Source organism: Diabrotica virgifera, chromosome 6 (assembly GCF_917563875.1).
Source record: "Diabrotica virgifera virgifera chromosome 6, PGI_DIABVI_V3a".
Taxonomy (NCBI): Eukaryota; Metazoa; Arthropoda; class Insecta; order Coleoptera; family Chrysomelidae; genus Diabrotica; species Diabrotica virgifera.
In genome coordinates, this window is record NC_065448.1 from 213,328,902 (window position 1) to 213,350,460 (window position 21,559).

The 21,559-nt window shown below is 33.6% G+C and overlaps 1 protein-coding gene across 2 annotated transcripts in view; it reads right to left on the reverse strand.

Annotated features, from left to right (window-relative positions):
• The window catches only part of LOC126887198 (uncharacterized), a 185,924-nt gene that overhangs the window by 41,523 nt on the left and 122,842 nt on the right, over nucleotides 1-21,559 (reverse strand). For both annotated transcript variants that reach the window (XR_007698979.1, XM_050654593.1), the window contains exon 2: nucleotides 19,236-19,374. Coding sequence is in view for 1 of the 2 variants with exons in the window: in XM_050654593.1 (XP_050510550.1) it covers nucleotides 19,236-19,374 (139 nt within the window). In the remaining variant the exon portion in view is untranslated. The remainder of the gene's footprint in view (nucleotides 1-19,235; nucleotides 19,375-21,559) is intronic.

Below are 21,559 nucleotides of genomic sequence, written 5' to 3' on the forward strand. Positions count from 1 at the left end.
CCATTTTGTTAAAATTCTAAGAGACATCAAATTACTATCGTTTTTTCAAAAAACTAAACAAAGGCCTTAAGACGGGTCTCCACCAAAGGAAAATTGGCAACTTTCGTGTTGTCAACATGCGTTGGTGACAAAAGTTTCCGAAATATGTTCATGTTGCCAACAAAAATTGCAAACAAATGTTGACAACCTTGTTTCTCTTTTTGGCGGTAACATCAAAGGAATGCGCGTGCTGTCGACATTTTAACGGCTTTGTGGGGACGGTTGCTCAGTTGGAAACATAAGTTGTAAACAGAAACATGTCTGTAGTAATAACGTGGACAAATGAACTTATTGATACCTTAATTGATTTATATCACACCCAAAGTGTACTATGGAATCCAAAAGACGTAAATTATAAAAATAAAAATAAGAAAAAGGATGCCTGGAAAACCATCAGTGATGTGATGGGGCTACACGAACTTGAAATACAAAGGAAAATAAAAAATTTGACGACACAGTTTTTCAGAGAGAAGAAGAAATTAAAAGAAGAAAATAAATCGGGTTCAGCTACTTCTGATACCACAAAGTGGTTTGCGTACCAACGACTTCTATTTTTATCAGACAAAAATGAACCTAAGTTATGCCTTGAAAAGGGATTAAATGAAAAACATGTAAGTATGCAACAATATTGTATTTATTTTACGATTTATAAGCTATGAATAACTACGATTGAAAGAGGATCATAACGTATCATATTCTAGTAATTTAGCAGTTAGTAGAAAGTTAGTTAACTTCTAACTTAAAAAAAATAAAATAACTTCATAAAATTAATATTATTAATGCATTAATTAATTTTCTTGCTGTTTGTTTCGTTACTTTATATAATTTGTTAATAGTCATTTTGCCAAGGAATGTTCCCTTGTTCGGTCATAAAAAACTCTGCAAATTCTTGTCTCACATCTTTCGCAGCACTACTTGATTTCCGAGCTCTCTTATCGAAACTATGGAATGGCATATTGTTTTGCATCTCGTTCCTCCAAGCTCCAGAAATAATATTACCACTGTCTTTGTCTTCAGAATCGAAAGTTCCAGGTGGAGTGTAGGTGGTCCTTGATTTTTTTTTTTCTTAAATAATTATGTAAACAAATACAAGCAGTCACAATTGTCTCCGCTTTCGTTGGTTCAAGTAACATTATTTTTCTGAAAACTCGAAATCGTGCAGATAATATTCCGAACACATTCTCTGATACCCTTCGCGCTCTTGATAGTCTATAATTAAATATTCTTCCCTGTGATCCTTTTTCTTGGATACCTGGATAAGGTTTCATCAAATTTGGTGACAATGGAAAAGCATCGTCACCCAGAAAAACATAAGGAACAGCCATGGCTCCACCAGGAAGCTTTTCATTATTAGGTAGATTAAGTTTACATTCGGACAACATTCTTTTGAACTGGGTATTTTCGTAAACACCACCATCCGATATGCGTCCCTGGTAGCCAACATTCATATACAACACTTCGTAATTTGCATTAGCAACAATAAAAAGCACAATGCTAAAAAACGATTTGTAATTAAAGTAATCGCTTCCACTGTGTTCTGGTGATTGAATCATAATATGTTTTCCGTCCATAACTCCTGTACATTGTGGAAAATTCCATAGATTATTAAACTGTGTTGCCACTACTTTCCACTCTTCAGCAGTTCCAGGCATCTATAAAAAAATATATTTTTAGGATTCTGGGTAGGAAGAAGTTGAGGCAGAAATCTCCCAAAATCAAAATCTGTTACCAAATGAGGGAAATACAAGTAATACAATAGTCCCACCATCATCGGATTCAGAACCACCGAATTCACAACCAGGTCCGTCGACAGCGCCTTGTATTGGGAAAAAAACTAAATGTTCAAAAAGGAAGGTTTCAACTGGTGACCAAAGGCAAGAGGAAGCTTACAACGTATTGAAAGAACTTCAAGCTAAGAAAAATCGCCATAAATACAGTGCCTTTGGGGAGCATGTTGCAATGAAAATGGAAGCTTTAAAATCAAGTTATGCTCAAAATGTGGTGGAGCATGAAATATCAAATATTTTGTTTCAAGCAAGTATCGGAAAATATGACTATCCTGCTACTGGACATTCTGGACAAATGACTCCAATTTCAACACATTCATCAAGTTCCAGTTTTCCCATACATCCACCTCTTTCATCACCAGATGACACATCATCACTCACATCACACTACAATCAACTACTATCACCACAATATGTATCATCCCCTTCACCACAATACATACCACAAGTGACAGAATCTCAAACAGTACCTGAACTACGCTCGCCACAATATGCATTACCATCTTCATCACAATACATCCCACAACAAACACAGGATATACCACTAACAGATTCACAAACAGAACAGGAAACAAGTTTGGCTGCATCTAGTATTCTGCTGGAAGCTATAAATACTGCTAATATATTAGACTAATAATGTGTACCCCATGATGTTTCATATGATTTGCATTAAAATAGTTTCTTAAATAAAAACTTTCTAAATGCGTTTTCAGTTATTTTTGGAAACGAATCGAACCTGACCCCAGGGAACAAAAATTGAATATTTTACCAAACTTGCTCTGCTAAAGAAACCGTCAAAAATATTTATAATAATAGAATACACTTCCTTTTATTTGATCGCCAAGAACTTCACATATTGCTATATATACTTCTGGTACAATTTTTGAAATCGCTTGCTTTGAAATCCTAAATAAATGCATTAATGAAGTGTAGGAATCTCCGGTAGCCAAAAATCTTAAAGTAATTAGTAGGCGTTCGGTAGGTGTGATGGCTTTTCTAAAATTAGTGTCATTTTTTGTAATTTTTGGTCCAACAAGATTGAGCAACCACTCAAAATCGGAATCAGTCATACGGAGAAAGTTTCTTATTTGTCCGTCTTCAATACGTCCTGCTAACAAATCATCTTTTCTCAAAGCATTTATTAACTCAATTCCTCCATGCGTGTTTCTTCCTATGAGGCTTGGTCGTACCCAATATTTATGTTTTCGTTTCTTTTTTTTACTCAAAATAATAAATGATGCAGCTGCTAAGATCATATCGTCATCAATCGACCCCATTTTGTCAACACAATAGTCTTGATGGAGACTGCCAGTTGCCAACTAACATGTTTCCTAAATTATTGTTGACAACTTTATGTTTAGATGTGGATAACGATAAAAAACAAAAGTTGGTGACTTCGGAAGAGTTGCAAACACAAAAGTTGCCAACTTTTCAGTGGATACGCGCCTTTACATTCTATATATATATAATCGGTTTAAAACGTCCTCCGACGTCTTCCGATGCCCAATCTCCATGCATCTCTATCTTCCCAAAGGTCTTCGTCTAAACCTCTCTCTCGGATCTCTCTGTCTATTCCTTCTCTCCAGCTCTTTCTGGGTCGGCCTGTTTTTCTCTTACCATGTGGTGACCAATCTAGAATCTGTTTTGGCAGACGGTGTTCTGGCATTCTCTGCACATGTCCATACCACTTTGGTTGTTGTACTCTTATATCTTCGACAATCGTATGTGTGACTCCCATAATCTCTCGTATACGTTCGTTATTAATTCTTTCGAGTTTTGATTTTCCTGCAGCACGTCTCCAGTAGTCCATCTCCGTGGCTTGTAGTGTTCTTTCAGTAGTTGTCTTTAACTGCCACACGTCACTTCCATACATTACTATGCTCTTTATAATAGTGTTGTATATTCGATGTTTATTTTTTTTTGGATATATCTTGATCCCAAATAATACTATTTAGTTGAGATATGGCCCTTCTACCTTGAGTGTTTCGTTTTTTTTATAGCCTGATCTGATTTGCCGTCGTCCGTGATTTCTACTCCTAAATAAGAATATTTATTGTTGTACTTAATGTGTTGTCCGTCGTTTAAAACTAGATTCTGTTCGTTGCCACCGATGTTCATGTACATTGTTTTACATTCTAAACTCAATAAAATTTGTTTATCGTTTAAACCTTCTACGAATTATTTACAAAAATCCTATTGATGTTCACAAAACGAAATAACATGCACTTTCCAATATTTTCGAACCATTGTCTGTAAATCCTTTCAAAAAACCCATTAACGAAAACCACATTAACGATTTCACCTTCCCCGAAAAAGCACTGTTTATTAACTAAATTATACTCTATACAATTTTTGGTCATATACAGAGTGAAGAAAATCTACGATCTCGTGGTCCATGATATAAATTTATTTTCTGAATTTTCCCAAAAAACCATTTTACAACAGTATATACATTGTAAATTATGATTCGGGAGTGCTCCTAGTAGCATTTAACGTGTCTTGGTTTGTTTATTTGTTTATTGTTTAGCCCTGAATAAAATGTCTTTCTAACTTTTCAACCTCCATTACAAGTAACTTATATTGTTCGTTTACAGTCTTGACTGACTATTACCTTGCAGTCTTTATACAAATTTAGGCCAGGGTAATAAGACAAAAATATACCCTGTTCGTGACACTCGAGCAGCCAGGGCACTGAAGCGTTTTTTCGACAAGTAATACCTATAGGAATAAATTATAACTATTTCCTGCGTAGGATATGTCGGCCATTTTTATTTATAAACAATTAACTGTCAAAAATGGCATTTTTCTCTTTTTTTCAAATCAATGGAAAACAGTGAAACTTATGATTTTTTTAGTACAAATATCTTTGAGATTATGGAAAAAGCTTTAAAATGACATATTACAAAGTTTGATATACTCATTTATTGTTAATATAATTGCGAAAAAAGGTCGGAATTGCAAAAAAAATTATTTTCGCAATAACTGCTGTAAAAATTAGGGTACAGGTTTGAAATTTTTGTAAAATGAGGGTTCTTTGGTGCTTAATATGTGATAAAAATTTCAAAGCGATTCATTCAATTGTTTAAATTTTATTAGAATTGTTTATCTCAGAGAGCATTTTTTTGCAATAACATAAGTCAGAAAAAAATAACGCTAGAACCATTCCACAGGTGTCAAATGGAAGAGCATGAGCAATATTTTCAACTTGGTTTAAAAAAGCGAATAAAAAATGCATTTATTAGTAATAAATAATTATACAAAAGTATCGTAAATCTTTCCTTATAAACTTTTTGAATAACTTTTTCCAAAAAAATTAACTTTTTTACCCTGTTTTAAGTGCACAACTACCAAGTAATGTTATTTATATCATAATTGATAAAAAATTGTAATAAATATAAATAATTTCCTATATAACAAAATAAAAAGTTTATAAGGAAAGATTTACGATACTTTTGCATAATTATTTATTACTAATAAATGCATTTTTTTATTCGCTTTTTTTAAACCAAGTTGAAAATATAACTCATGCTCTTTCATTTGGCACCTGTGGAATGGCTCCAACGTCATTTTTTTCTGACTTATGTTATAGCAAAAAAATGCTCTCTGGGATAAACAATTTGAATAAAATTTAAACAATTGAATCCATCGCTTTGCAATTCCGACCTTTTTTCGCAATTATATTAACAATAAATGAGTATATCAAACTTTGTAATACGTCATTTTAAAGCTTTTTCCATAATCTCAAAGATATTTGTACCAAAAAAACCATAAGTTTCACTGTTTTCCATTGATTTGAAAAAAAAGGGAAAATGTCATTTTTTGATACTTAATTGTTTATAAATAAAAATGGCCGCCAGAACCTACGCAGGAAATAGTTACAATTTGCTCATATAGGTATTACCTGTCGAAAAAACCCTTCAGTACCCTGGCTGCTCGAGTGTCATGGAAAAAACCTTATTACCCTGGACTAATTCTTTTCTTGTCATCTTCTTCTTAAGGTTCCATCTTCTATAGAAGGTTGGATAACAACATGTCATTTCTTATTTTACTTACGGCAGCTCTAAATAGCTGGTTAGAGCTCATACTAAACCATTCCCATAGATTTCGTAACCAGGAGGTTCATCTTCTTCCGTTCTTCCTACGTCTCTTTTACCTTTTCTTTTGCCCTCTATAACCAAACGCAGCAGACTATAACCAGGATCTCTTACTATATGACAGAAATATTCAAGCTCCTGCCTCTTAATTGTCTATACAATTTCTTCCCTCTTATTAACCCTATCAAGGACTTTTGTCTTGACTATATTGCTAATTTGGTCTACCCATGATATCCGTAGCATTCTTCGAAAACATCAACGCTCAAAAGCTTCCAATTTCTTAAGTCTGTTTTAGACTATACCTTTTTTTGTTAACAGAAAATGGTATAACAAAAACTTACATGAACTGATTGTGTACAATATTAATACAAGAAGTTTTGTGTATTACATTGTCACTTTTTCCTATTAGAATATGTTATGTGATTCTGCGCATTACATGCTAAAAAAGTACTTTTTTATATTTTTGTGATGGTACATGTACTATTAACCTCAATTTTCTTCTTCTTATTTTCTTTTAAGAATATTTTAACCTCATTTTCCTCAACATTTAATTTAGTTAGTTTTATCTTTGATATTTTATATTACAAAGATATGTTATATGATGGATAAGAAAACTCCTATTATTATCAGCTGCTTCCATTGCAACATTTGTTAAAAGAAAAGTTAACCTTAAAAGAACCAATGTGACAGTATAATGAAAATAACCTAACTGCGCATGCCTGTGTACTAAAAATTGTTATCAAATAGGACATGTTCTAATTTGTATAACATTTTCTGTTAACAGATTTTGTTTCCTGTTTTACATTGTGACAAAACTTAGTATACCATTTTCTTATATAATTTTATGTTATAGTCTAAAACAGACTTTAATCTCTAATTGCTTCAATGTCCAGGCTGCACATCCGTAGAGCAAAGTTGTAAAAACGTAGCAGCGCAACAATCTTATCTTTTATAGAGAATATCACATGAAAAATACTCAGTATTTCCAGAGGACTTCAAAACACAAAGGATATACAGGGTGTCCCATTTGAAATAAGAAATGTAAATACCACTATAATATCCGCCGCATTAGAAGAATTGAGTCGTTCCATACATAAAACTCACTCTGTATTATAAACCATACGTGACAGCTGACAGCTGCTATTTAGGTATTAATACATTTCTGTCACTAATTCAAAATTAATTAGGTGCAGTAGTTTCAGTTTATTTCCTGTATATTGCAAACGTGAAATATGAAAAACGGTAAATGTTTACAAAAAGGATAAAAAGTTTTGAAGCGTAACAGAAATAACTGCTTTAATAAAATGTGAAGTTTACGATGACATACACGGAACGAATACGGATTTTTGTATGTGTTATTTTCTTAATAAAATAAAAAGTGAGAGGAAGGAGGTCAACAGCATGCCGAGCTGATGAAACAACTAGTTATAGGCTGAGTTCATAGACCAAGCAACGAGTATTAAAAATTAATCAATCTGCATGAACTTGTTAAAGCTAGAGATATTACTAAAAATTGTAAAGAATGCAGAGAACTATGTATAAGTAAAACCGCGTACTCACTGGTAAAAATTTGTGACGAACCGGCGGCTGTTCGTCGCAAACATTTGCGTGCTCGAAGTAAATTGTTCTAATGTGGACGTGTTCGTCGCATAAATCGGACGCAAGAATTTTCGACGCACACAACGCATACGCTCCATCGGTTGTCGGTTTTTGAGCGAAGATCAAAGGATTTGAGGTTTGCAGTGTGGACGCTTTTTGGTACAATGTATGTTTTTCATACACTGTACCAAACCACTCTGCACAATTCGTGTCAATCGTGCAGATCACTCTACACAACCTTAGCAGATGCGCCCAACAAATGATACACAAGTTTTTGATGGTCGAGCAGTTAGATTTGCGACGCAAATTCTTGCGACGAACCATTAGTTCAATACGAACGTAAAAATTTACCAGTGAGGTAGCGGCTTAAGATTCTTTTAACATAAACAGGGAAAAAGTAAGATTATCAAGTATCATTCAAATAACGTTTACAAAAAAAGTATAATTAGTCCAGAAAGCCACTGCGCATCCGCTAGGAAAAATATTACGATTCGTATTTTTTTGCACAATCTTACTCAAAAAGGATCCCTTTTAACAAATGTGCATGTTGCCAGGACCAAAAGTGGGTTAAAAATTGTTTAAACGTTTTTTTTTCTTTTTTTCCTAAAATTATTTTTTTTGCATGGAACAAAGTTTTTTTTAGGTTTTTTGGATCATTCCAAACAGAAAAGGTCTTTAATGACATTTCTCTAAAGTTGATAGTTTTTGACATATAAGCGATTAAAAATTGAAAAATTGCGAAATTGGCCATTTTTAACCCTCAAAAACTATGTGAAAAACTGAAAATTTGAATGTTGCCAAGGTAGGTAGATATTCTTTAAACATCGATTGATGAAATCCCGAAGAGTTTTTTGCAATACAATATTCAGAAGTCCTTTGTTTTTTAATTGCTAATCAAGCGTGCGCGACACTATTTTCCACCGACAGTATGGGGCAAATGAAAGGAATAAATTCGTTATTTCGTAAACCGGCGACTTTAAGGAAAAATCCCGAAACAGGTCGATTTTTATTTTTAAGTTATGACATTGTGGCATATATGGTATACTAGTGACGCCATCCATCTGGGCGTGATGACGTAATCGATGATTTTTTTAAATGAGAATAGGGGTCGTGTTCTAGCTCATTTAAAAGGTTGTGTTCTAGCTCATTTAAAAGGTTCTTCAATTCTCTATTCAGTAATATAAACATTTATATAATTATTTATACAGGGTGTCCTTCTACTTCTTTTTTTGTCAAATAATTTAATTTAATAAAAAATTTTGGACACCCTGTATAAATAATTATGTAAATGTTTACATTACTGAATAGAGAGTTGAAGAACCTTTCAAATGAGCTACCTCACGACCCCTATTCTCATTTAAAAAAATCATCGATTACCTCATCACGCCCAGACGGATGACGTCACTAGTATACCATATATGCCACAATATCATAACTTAAAAATAAAAATTGACCTGTTTCGGGTTTTTTCCTTAAAGTCGCCGGTTTACGAAATAACGAATTTATTCCTTTCATTTGCACCATACTGTATACACATGCAACGGTGAAAAACAGTGTCGCGCACGCGTGATTAGAAATTAAAAAACAAAGGAGTTTTGAATACTGTATTGCAAAAAACTCTTCGGGATTTCATCAACCGATGTTTAAAGAATATCTACCTACCTTGGCAACATTCAAATTTTAAGTTTTTCACATAGTTTTTGAAGGTTAAAAATGGCCGATTTCGCAATTTTTCAATTTTTAATCGCTTTTATGTCAAAAATTATCAACTTTAGAGAAAAGTCACTAAAGACCTTTTCTGTTTGGAATGATCCAAAAAACCTATAAAAACTTTGTTCCATGCAAAAAAAAATTTTTAGGAAAAAAACAAAAAAAAATACGTTTAAAAAATTTTTGACCCACTTTTGGTCCTGGCAACATACAAATTTGTTAAAAGGGGTCCTTTTTGAGTAAGATTGTGCAAAAAATCCGAATCGGAATATTTTTCCTAGCGGATGCGCAGTGGCTTTCTGGATAAATCAAACAGGACCTCATAGAAAAAATAATTTTGCAGTGTTTAATGCATTGTTCAACTTACGTTCATTACGCAGTTATTATAATATACTAAATATTTCCACAGTTTTCACTCTATTCCTTATTCGTTCACTCAACAGTTCTTTCTATTTTGCCAGTCTCCTTGCTGTACATTTCTTCTTTCCATTGCTTCGACCACTTCATCTCTGAAAGGTCTTCTGGGTTTGCCTCTCTCCCTTCTTTCTATCAGGCTACACTGTGTTATTCTGTTTATCCAACTTTTTTGTCTGCTCTTTTGACATGTTCGATGTCCGTACCAGGATAATCTCTTCTATGTAGTCTATTATATCTGAGTTCATTCCCATTCTTTTCTTAATCTCTATGTTATTTACTCTATCTCTTGTTACTCTGCAGCATGTTCTTCGGAATTCCATCTATGTTGCTCTTATTTTGTTTTTGGATTTCTTATTTATTATTCAATTTTCACACCCATAAGTCAGGATACTTTTTATGGGTTCATATTTTTGTTTTTATCCTGATGTTATTATTCCACAGTACCGAGTTCAATTTTCGTCTCTTGTTTGTCCTAGTCTATTTTTTATATCGTCTTCAGTTGTTCCTTTTTTTAATATTATGAAACCAAAATACAAGGACTCAAAAATGTCATTATATGGCATTATAACAAGTTACTTTGATTCAAAACAAGTTTTTGATCAAATTTTATAGTGTAGAAAACGTTAAAATACCGTTTTTAACATTTTTCTCCATTCCCAAAATACATCATAATCGATTTGGCTGAAAATTTGCCCACAGATAGCCAAAACATACGACTTTAAGTGGTGAGAAGGATTTGAATTATATTAAAATACCAAAAAAGTTACATGCAATATCATAGTCAAAAATATAGGCGTCTACTGTAAGTACATTTAACTCGAAAATATCGACCTCACGACAAAAACTGTTAAAAAGAAATTGTAATAACTGTAAATACGATTTATTTGGAACAATTTCAGTTTCTAACATTTTTGTCGAAAAAGAAAATGGCGGATATATTGAGCAAAACAGCTTCTCCTTTAAAATCAAGATGGCGGCTAACGTAACGGAGGAATTCATTCGTGATTTTAAATTTAGACTACTATTGATTTCCCTAAAGATTAAAAAAATAAAATTTTGGGCAGCTCGGCATGCAAGGTCAAATGCTATCCCGATTGGACTAATATACTTTTGAGTCTGACATTACTGCATGTAACTTTTTTGATATTGTAACAGGTATAATTCAAATCTTTCTAACCACTCAAAAGTCCTATATTTTGGCTATCTGTGGGCAAATTTTCAGCCAAATCGATGATGATGTATTTTGGCAATGAAGAAAAATGTAAAAAACGGTATTTTAAAGTTTTCTACACTATAAAATTGTTTTCAATCAAAATAACTTGTTATAATGCCATATAATGACATTTTTGAGTCCCTTCTATTAAAATATTATGTTTTTCATTGATACTTTACGATAGAAAATGCAAATTGGTTTAAATAAACACCAAATCACTGTAAAATAGCATAAAATAACATCTTGAGAAAAAAAGAAGAAGATTTTTTGACCTTAAATATCTAATTTTATGTCCCGCAGAAGCTATTTTCAGACAAATCTGAAATCCAAAATTTTTTGCCTGAGTGATTTGACATGGAATGTACCAAAACATGTTGTTCCAAGTGTATTATCAAAAATCAATCAGCCAGACATAAAACGAGATAGATGAACTGTATTGAAGAAGTTCTAATAAAGTTTAAGAGCAAATTATAGTAAAAAAGAAGCCAAAGAGATACAGAGGTAAATTTGGACAGAGACAAATCTGGTAACAAGCGAAAATCGAAATGTCGACTGCAACGACATAGCATTAGTTCATAAATATAAATAGTTAAGGGGTTAGGTGCAAAATCTTGGTCCAATGCTATTTAAATGCATTATTTTTTATTTTAAGAAAATCGGAACACCTCTCTTCATGGTGTTCATGTAGCCCCACTGAAGACGTCTGAAGAGACAGAAACAGCTGTCTGGCGATGCTGAACCGCCTCTGAATCGAAGGGAAACCTAAACTGTCCTTCACTTTAAAATTTGTTTAAGTTATTAATGTTTTGTCTTTTGATAACGATTTCCGAAGTGGAAATAGAAACGTCAAATAAACTGAATTTCAAAGTAAAATTGTGGCTTATTGCCATAAATAAGTAAGCATAAAATGAATCGTAAATTGCATTAAGATGCCACAAGAAATTAGCTTCGGAACAATATGAGCACAAAATATTATCTACATTGACTGGCCTATTCTATGATGGAATGAATAATTTAAAAAACCATGTGAAAAAAGATGAGAACTAAAATATTTACATTTAATTTATTTATAGATAGTTAGTTAGATCTGTTTAGAAACTTATTTGATCTTAGATATCGAGAAAACCAGCTTGATTTTATGAATCTAATGATTTTTAGTTTTTATCATCGTCGAAGAAATTAATAAGACGTTTTATATCGTTTAGTTGAGAATATTTCCTACTATGAGTAGTTAATTTTTAACTAAATTGGTACTACTGCTCATAAATTAGAAGAGAACAGCAATTAAAAAACTGTAAATGAAATGTAATGATAACTGTATCTTTTATACGAAGTAATACACGGGCATTAAAAAGAGATAAATAGTACAGTAGTCCACACAGGGCCCCCGCTACCATATGTGCAAAGTGTGCAATGCACACGGGCGCCATCCTTTAGGGGCACCAAAACCCTGGGTCCAAAATTGCAAAAAAAAATAGAAAAAAAAACAAAAAAAAAATAAAAGTTGACAAATTAAATATAATTAGAAATAGGAGAAAAAGAGAGGAAAACAGAATACTTCGGCCATATAATTCTTCTTCTTCTTCTTCTTCCTCTTTATAAGCAATTATCTCTTGCTCTATCTCTATTTCTTGCTATTTTAACCACACGTGTCTCTCCCATTCTGGTTATGTGGTTGTTCCATTCTTTTTTCTATTTAGTGTCCATTCGTTTATACACTGTACGTTACATTGTCTTCTGATATCTTCTCTCCTCCAGTAGTCTTTGTGTTGTGGCTATAGCAGGTCTTGTTTCTGATGCATAAATTATTATTGGCTTACACTGGCTTTATAAATTATTGACTTCATCTCAGTGTTAATATGTCGGTTTCTCCATATAGTGTTATAAAGGCATCATGTCAGTCTATTTGCTTTTTGTACTTGATTTCTCACTTCTTTGTCCAGGTTTCCGTAATTTGACAATGTAATTCCAAGGTATTTTATTTAGATTACTTGTTCAATACTGATACTATCAATTTCTATTTTACATCTGATTGATGTGGAACCACAGTGGTGTGGAACCACAGTAGAAAAATTATTTCGCGCAGCAGCCGATAGAGAAAGGGTTTCAGGGACTTTGATTTTTTGGTTATTTCACGTTGAAATAATCGATTTGGAATTTGACGAATAAGAACCTACTTTTCATTAGCTACCACTCTGCTGGGTCTACAGACTTCATATGTGCACCGTTTTTCCTTCTTCTTCTTCTTAACGTGCCCTATCAAGTTCCCTTGACGTTGGCGATTAACATGGCGAAACTGTCTCTGTCTCGAGCTATTCTAAATAGGTGTTCTGCTTTCTTTATTCCTGTCCACTCCCGGATATTCTTCAACCAATTCTACCAATTCCTCTGCGTCCTTCGATTTTACCCATCATAATAAGTTAAAGAATATTATACCGGTCTCCCCTTACTACGTGTCCAAAATAGGCCATCTTTCTATATTTGATGTTATCAAGCAGCTCGCGGGTAGCATTTGCTCTCTTAAGGACTGCCACATTTGTCAGCATAGCAGTCCATGGTATTTTCAGTATACGTCTGTGCAGCCACATTTCAAAGGCCTCCAAACGGTTAATGGTGGATATTTTTAATGTCCATGCTTCGACACCATACAAGAGGACTGACCAAATGTAGCATTTAATCATGCGCTTTCGAAGTTGAAGTTGCAAGGTATCATTACAGAAGAATGACCTCATTTTTAAAAATGTCGTGCGGGCTATCTCGATTCTACATTTTATCTCTTTATCCACCGTTTTTACACTTTTCTATAAGTTATATTTTTGCCAAGAGTATTTTTTTGATAAAATACTTACTTTTTGAGTTACTTGTGACATGCTGTCTAAAAGCTTGTTTTTTTTATGGAAAAATTAACATTTATTAGCAAATAACTCAAAAAAGTAAAAAACTCGATAGAAAAAAAGTGGCTTAAAATTAGGTATTTTATAAAAATATGGCAAAATCATTTTCCCGTATGTAAAAATTAATGTTACCGTTACAACTGAGGTTAAGTAGGCACAGGTAAAAATATAAATCAGTAAATGATGGAAAGATGCAAAAGAATGTAGAAAGCTTGTCCAGATGAAGTTAAGCCGCAAAATCAACTGTAGAACCAAAAAATACGAATACGGATTGATCCCCGCGACAAATAACATCACCGTTGGTCACCGCTAGGAATCATTATGGTCATTATGATGATTAATACGATATTTTAAAGCACGCTACATCTTGATGCAAAAATTTGCAGCTGTTGAGTATCGACAGTGTTAATATCGGAAATTAAAATAATTATATTCACATTACATCATAACATTGTGACCTCCAATAACAGGGAAAATAAGTAGATCATAAATTGTGCAGACGCACCGGTTGCTTTCAACTTAAACGGTGAAAACGGCAGATGTATGTATCTAGTACCGAACCCGTGTCTGATATTTATTGGCACCTAGGGGCGCCATGAATTCAGGACATACGTAGACACTTTATATGGTATTTTTATTTAAACATGCAAAGATTTTAACAGTATCAACAATACGCCGAAGAAGAAGACATTTTTCAAATTATAAAAGATTTGAAAGCGTTAAATTGTACAGCTGATATAATGCGTCATCGAATACATATTTCATGTGAAAGATGTAGTTAGCAGTATGAAGAAGATATGGAAGAAAACAAAGAAACAGATAAAGAAAATCCAGAGATTGAAATAAAATAAGATACAACACAACAAGACTTATTTAAAAAAATGGAGAGTTAGGAAAAAATAAATAGAAGAAATACTACATATTATATTGGAAATCTGAAAGTAGGTAATGTATCCTCTCCCTAATGCATATTTTTACCCTGCCAGCATAGATTGTGGCATCGCTTTTACGACAGCAATGAGCGAAGCTTGACAGAAAAAATGGATAGAAACTATGCAAAAAGTGCAAACATACAATAAAAGGATATCAACAGCTGTCCAACCACCGAGAAAAAGTACTTTGACACACCTTTCATGATGAAAGAACCAACAAAGGACTAAGTTCACTCAAATATGTGAAAGCCACAGGAGTCGTTATATGCGAAGCAAATTAATCATTTTGGAACCGTGGCAAAAAGCTGAATTCTACACCTGTTCAATATCTGCCGAACGACATTACAAATACTGATGTTGTGGAGAAAGGCAAAAGTCATAGCTATAGAGAAGCCCGAGGAAGACCCAGAAACGACAAAGAGAAACTACGAAGCGAAGCTGTACGAAACACTTATCTTGCACATAGCATTATCCGTGCATAGAGAAAGTGTTGGACCCAAAAATCATACCCCAGCAAGCTGGTTTCAGACCTGGTAGGAACTGCACCAGCCAAATTCTAGCCCTGATTTGAAAAAAAAAATATAACCGTCCTAGTCCTCGTCGACCTAAAGCGTCGAGTACGACACTGTCAACCACAGAAACCTGCTCCAGAGGTCTATCCACTCAAAGCCGATGCCGCACTGCAGGAAGTTTGGTAGGATGGTGGATGGTAGATACCTGCCTGGCGACCATCCAGCTACTTATACCACGAATAACAAAACGACGGTAGCCGCAGTGGCCTCTCACTACCATCTAACCATATGGTGGTTCGCCAGGGGTCTATTCACCCAAATCAGTCGTGTTTGATGTTTAATATTCCATCCGGGTACTAGCCTGGCTATGGAGGAAAGCATAACAAATGAAACAAACGATTCCTCAGCAGTCAGTTGGATACTGACTTCTGACTTCATTTCACTCTTTCACTGCGTCCAGAATGCAGCACTCCTCCACCATCCACCTTTAAAATCACCCAACCAAGCGACCATCTATTAGCATCCTGCAGTGCGGCATCGGCTTTTTTTAAGGACTACCAACACCCCAAAAATACTAGAATCAAAATGAAATATGTCAAATGAAAACCAATCCAGTTTGAATGGGATAATTAGAGCTTTGGGTGCGAAAAAAATATATATCAAAGAGGTTCATTCTAATATCATTTCATGAATTGAATTTGTCGCTATATGCCTTATACGAACTGCACGCAGTCTTGTAAATTGTATACTACTATATCGGCATCTTTGTGCATTCATAATGTAGAAAGTTTATCCGTCTTAATTGACAATTTATTTATTAGATCAATTACTCTTAGCGCCAGGGATTAAAATGTATTACATAATCGATTTTATCGGCTCGTTACGGTGTTGTGCAAACAAAATTTCAAAATGGTGTAATTATTAAAATGTATGTACCTACATGTGCTTATTCGAAATTTCCCACGAATTGAAATTTACTGTCTAAAGTTAATTGAGCTGTGTATTTCTCAATATCTGTCAGGAAGCAAGTAGGTAAATATTCGCTCACCTAATACAAGCTTTCGATAGTTCATTTTAATGTTCTTCTTCTTCTTCTACGGCACTACAGCCCAAATTGAGCCTTGGCCTCCTTTATTTTTTGCCTCCACCTTTGCCTGTCTGTGGCTGCTCTTCTCCATACACGGACTCCTAAAAGGGCTTGTGCGCCGCTGTTTACTGTGTCTTCTCAGCGCTTTCGTGGCTTCCCAACCGGTCTCTTTCCTTGCATTCTAGCATTCAGTGCTCGTTTTGGTAGCCTATCCTCTCCCATTCTTATCACATGTCCGGCCCATTGTAATCTTTGTAATCTAATGAAGTCTGGCAGGGACGTTTCCTTATAAAGTTGATAAAGCTCGTTGTTGTATCGACTTCTGAAGATTCCGTTTTCCCTCACAGGTCCTAGTATTCTCCTAAGTACTTTCCTTTCGAATGTGTCGAGTTTGTCTTTGGATGTTTCTTTCAGCACCCAGGCTTCACTGCCATAGCATGTTATTGGTCGAATTAAGGTTTTATAGATTCTCATCTTTGTATTTCGGTGGACACTTTTAGACCGAAATATATGGGAGAGGGCGAAATAAGCTCTGTTTGCCTGCGTTATTCTCTTCCGTATTTCTCCATCTTCTGCTCCGTCGGCATATATTTCTACTCCCAGGTATGTAGACTTTTCAACCGTTTCATTTTAATATTGGTAAGACATAAATAAAAAATTCCCAAAAACTTATCAATCTAGGCCTGGATCCCGCATACCAAAAAAAGTTTATTAATAGCAAGCTAAAAATTTGTTAATAGCTTAACGGTGTCTAGTCGGACAAACGTTGATGTACGGGAACACTAGAACAGGGGAAGTTTTAATAATTGTGGAACAGGTTACAGGTTTCGAACGTCAGACTACGAAAACGTCTCATATATTTTGTCGCACAGAACTTCCAATTGATTTTTTACCCTTTCATTAAACTCTCATGCAAAAATCAGACTGCTATTTATCACCAACACAATTGCTGTCATTTGAAATGTTCTACGTGTCGGACTTACTAAAACGCCCAACATATTTGTCGGACAATTTTTTTCATATTTTATACAAAGATTGCTATTGAATGAACTTAAAAACAACCTGCTAGTTTTCACAATCATAAACTTGTCAGGATGACACGTTCCACAATTAAAATTTCCCCTGTTTCAGTATTCCCATACATCAAAGTTTGTCCGACTAGACACCGTTAAGTTATTAACAAATTTTCAGCTAGCTATTAATCAACTTTTTTTTGGTACGCGTGATCCAGGCCTATAATAATAATAATTAAGTCTCCATCATCATTCTCTTTGCCTTATCCCTATGCGGGGTCGGCTTCCCTAATTGCGTTTCTCCACACAATTCTATCTTGGGTCATATCAATGTTAATCCCCTTTACCAACATGTCCTGCCTTATCGTCTCCCCCCAGGTCTTCTTTGGTCTTCCTCTCCTACTCCTTCCAGGAATCTGCACTTCAGCTATTCTTCGTATTGGGTGATTAACGTCTCGACGTTGAACATGACCAAACCATCTTAACCTATGCTCTCTCATTTTGACATCAATTGGTGCCACACCTAGACTTCCCCTAATATACTCATTTCTAATTTTATCCTTCTTTGTCACTCCACTCATCCATCTAAGCATTCTCATTTCCGCCACATGCATTCGTTGTTCCTCTTTCTTTTTCACTGCCCAACATTCAGTTCCGTACATCATAGCCGGTCTTATGGCTGTTTTATAGGATTTTCCCTTCAGATTCATTGGAATTTTTCTGTCACACAACACACCACTCGCTTCTTTCCACTTCATCCATCCAGCCCTAATTCTACTGCATGCATCTCCATCTATTTCTCCATTACTCTGTAATACCGATCCTAGGTACTTAAAACTATTGCTTTTCACAATAATTTCACCATCCAAAGATACCATTTTATTTGTAGTATCATCTTTAAATGAACATTCCAAATACTCTGTTTTTGTCCTACTAAGTTTTAAACCTTTTTCCTCCAGAGCTTTTCTCCACTGTTCCAGTTTTTGTTCTAAGTCTCTTTCACTATTTCCTACTAACACGACATCATCAGCATACATTAAGCACCATGGAATGTTACCCTGTAGTTTCGCTGTTATCTGGTCCAAAACTAATGAGAGTAAATACGGACTAAGCACAGAGCCTTGGTGCAATCCTACTTTCACATGAAATTTATCAGTCTCTCCCACACCTGTCCTAGCACTAGTAGTTACTCCCTCATACATATCCCTCACAATCTTTACATATTCACCAGGGACTCCTTTCTTATTGAGTGCCCACCACAGAATCTCTCGAGGAACTCTATCATATGCTTTCTCAAGATCAATGAATACCATATGAGCGTTTGTTTCTTTACTCCTGTATTTTTCCATCAACTGCCTTATAATGAAAATTGCATCTGTTGTTGATCTACCCTGCATAAAGCCAAATTGATTCTCGGATATTTCGGTCTCTTCACGTATCCGTCTATCACTTACTCTTTCCCATATTTCCATGGTGTGGCTAAGCAGTTTTATAGCCCTGTAGTTTGTACATTGTTGTATGTCTCCCTTGTTTTTGTAAACAGGTACCAGTATACTGCTTCTCCATTCGTCTGGCATTTGTCCGACTTCCATAATTCTATTAAATAGACCTGCTAGCCACCTTGTTCCTGTCTCTCCCAATGCTCTCCATACTTCCCCAGGAATATCATCTGGTCCTACCGCTTTTCCTTTCTTTATTTTTTGAATCGCTTGAGCCACTTCCTCGTTGGTTATTTTGGTGACCATTGCTGCTACTGTCTCCGTTGACTCTACAGGATGTCTGTCAAATTCTTCATTTAATAAGCTGTCGATAATATAAGGTATCGATAATATAAGGTGTCGATAATATAAGGTAATAAGATGTAATAATAATTAAGTCTGCAGCTAGTAAAAAATTATTTATGTAATAATGCCATCAGGAATAAAAAAGATAACTTACAGAAATTCTAAGCATCCGTGTCGTCCTTTGTCATCATTTCCAGGGACAATTACATCAGAAAAGCAGCCCCCACCACTTGATTTACACATATATCCAGTCAATATACATGAAGGTAAGTTGCAGAAACACCGAACATATTCTGAAACAAAAAAAATTTAAATATAGTTAGGTACATAGAACGTTGTTTTTAATTTTCAAAGATTATAGGTAACTCGTATAAGTTTTGCTGAAAATTTTTTAAACTTTTCTCAGAAAAATAATTTTAAACTGCTTATTTTTATTTAAGTATTATGTTTAGAGATATACAGGGTGAGTTTTTAGTGCGGGATCGGTCGATAATTCCATTATGGTATAGAATATCGAAAAAAGTTATTTAGAAAAAATGTAGGCAATCATATTCTCTAGGCTTGGAAAATATGTCCATTTGTACAGGGTGATCAATAAGTGCGTGGTATATCAAACATATAATTTTTTAAATGGGACACCCTATATATTTTTTCATATTTATATTCCTCTCATAATTCTTGTTCATATAATATAGGGTTTTGCATTACTATACAGAGTATTTAACAAGTTATGACCATTTTTATTTCGAAATCCCTATGAGATTAACACCGTGTATATAAAGAAGTAATTCGTAAACAATAATTTGTTTTACATATTAAGATAAACAATATACTGTAGTTTTTAAGTTAAGTTAAATTGAAATCATTGACAACTATTTGTATACAGGGTGAACTACAACACCAAATTACGATTTTCTTAATTTTTTTAAATGGATCACCCTATCTTTTATTTTTTCAAATTTTTGTATTTGTGATACTCTTTCATTTTTATATAGCATTCGCTATACCTAAACTCATTACTTTCCGAGATATTTTAAGTTGTCTTCAAATTTCGGGAATACATTCATTTTTTCTAGTAGAAATTGTATTCTAGTTAGTATTGAGTGATAATTAAACAAAATTATTTTTATTCAATAAATAACTAACACAAAATATAAACCAAAACAATATGCAGTGAATGTACCAATAAGTGTGATATTAAGAAATTATCATATTTCCCTAATATACCTGAATCGTATAGATCCTACAAAAAAAATTTGTCTTGTATATAATAATATAACAAGATTATTTTTATTTAATAAATAACTCACATAAACCATAAAACAAAACAATATACAACTGATGTAACAGTTTTTACACTGTTATATCAACAGTATTCTAAGCCAAGAAGTTTTTAGTAAAACATTCAATGTTATAATCACTTTTAAACTACAAAACAAAATTAAGATTTTGTCAATTTTTTTAAATAGATCACCCTATACTTTGTTCTTTAGGAATGTTGTATTTATGATACTCTTTCTTCTCTAAACTTCTTAGTTTCTGAGATATTTTTAGTTTTCTTCATTTGCCGGAAATACATTCAATTTTTAATAATATAAGTAGAAATAACTTAACAAATAAGTATTGTGTAATAATATAACAAATATTTGCATTCAATGAATTTCTAACAAAATATATAAACCATAACAATATTTAATGAATGTACCAATTAATGCGATGTTAAAGATATGTCTAAAGTAAATGTTGAAAATGTCCACGCTCAACGTCTATGCAATTTTGTAACCGATCTTCAAATGACCGAGCCACATTTCTTAACATTTTTTTAAGTTAATATTATTAAAAGCTCCTCTTATTCTATTTTTCATATCATCAGGTGTTGTTGGATGCTTCTTGTATACAAGGTTTTTTATATAACCCCACATGAAAAAATCAATTTTGGAAAAATTGGAGCACCGTCGTGTAAAAACCTCAACCGTCAAAAACAATGTGGGCCAATCAAATAATCGCAAACAATTGCAACTTTAACATTTATAGATCACTTAGTTTGACTACGAGTGTTAACAAAGTAGGGATTTCTTGATGCATAATAATGAAAATTAGTAGGAAAATTATAGTATTAATAACTGCGCGTCACAATCTGCAATTAGGAATGTGTTACTAAAAACTTCTTGGCTTAAAATACTGTTGATATAACAACCTAAAAACTGTTACATTAGTTGTATATTGTTTTGAATTATGTTTTGTGTGAGTTGTTTATTACATAAAAATAATCTTGTTATATTACTACTCACAAGACATATTTTTTTTGAAGGAATTTTACGATTCTTGTATATTAGGGAAATATGATAATTCCTTAATATCATATTTATTGATGCATTTATTGTATATTGTTACGGTTTATATTCTGTGTTAGTTATTTATTGAATTAAAATAATTTTGTTATATTATCACTCAATACTAACTTATGTAATTTTAGTA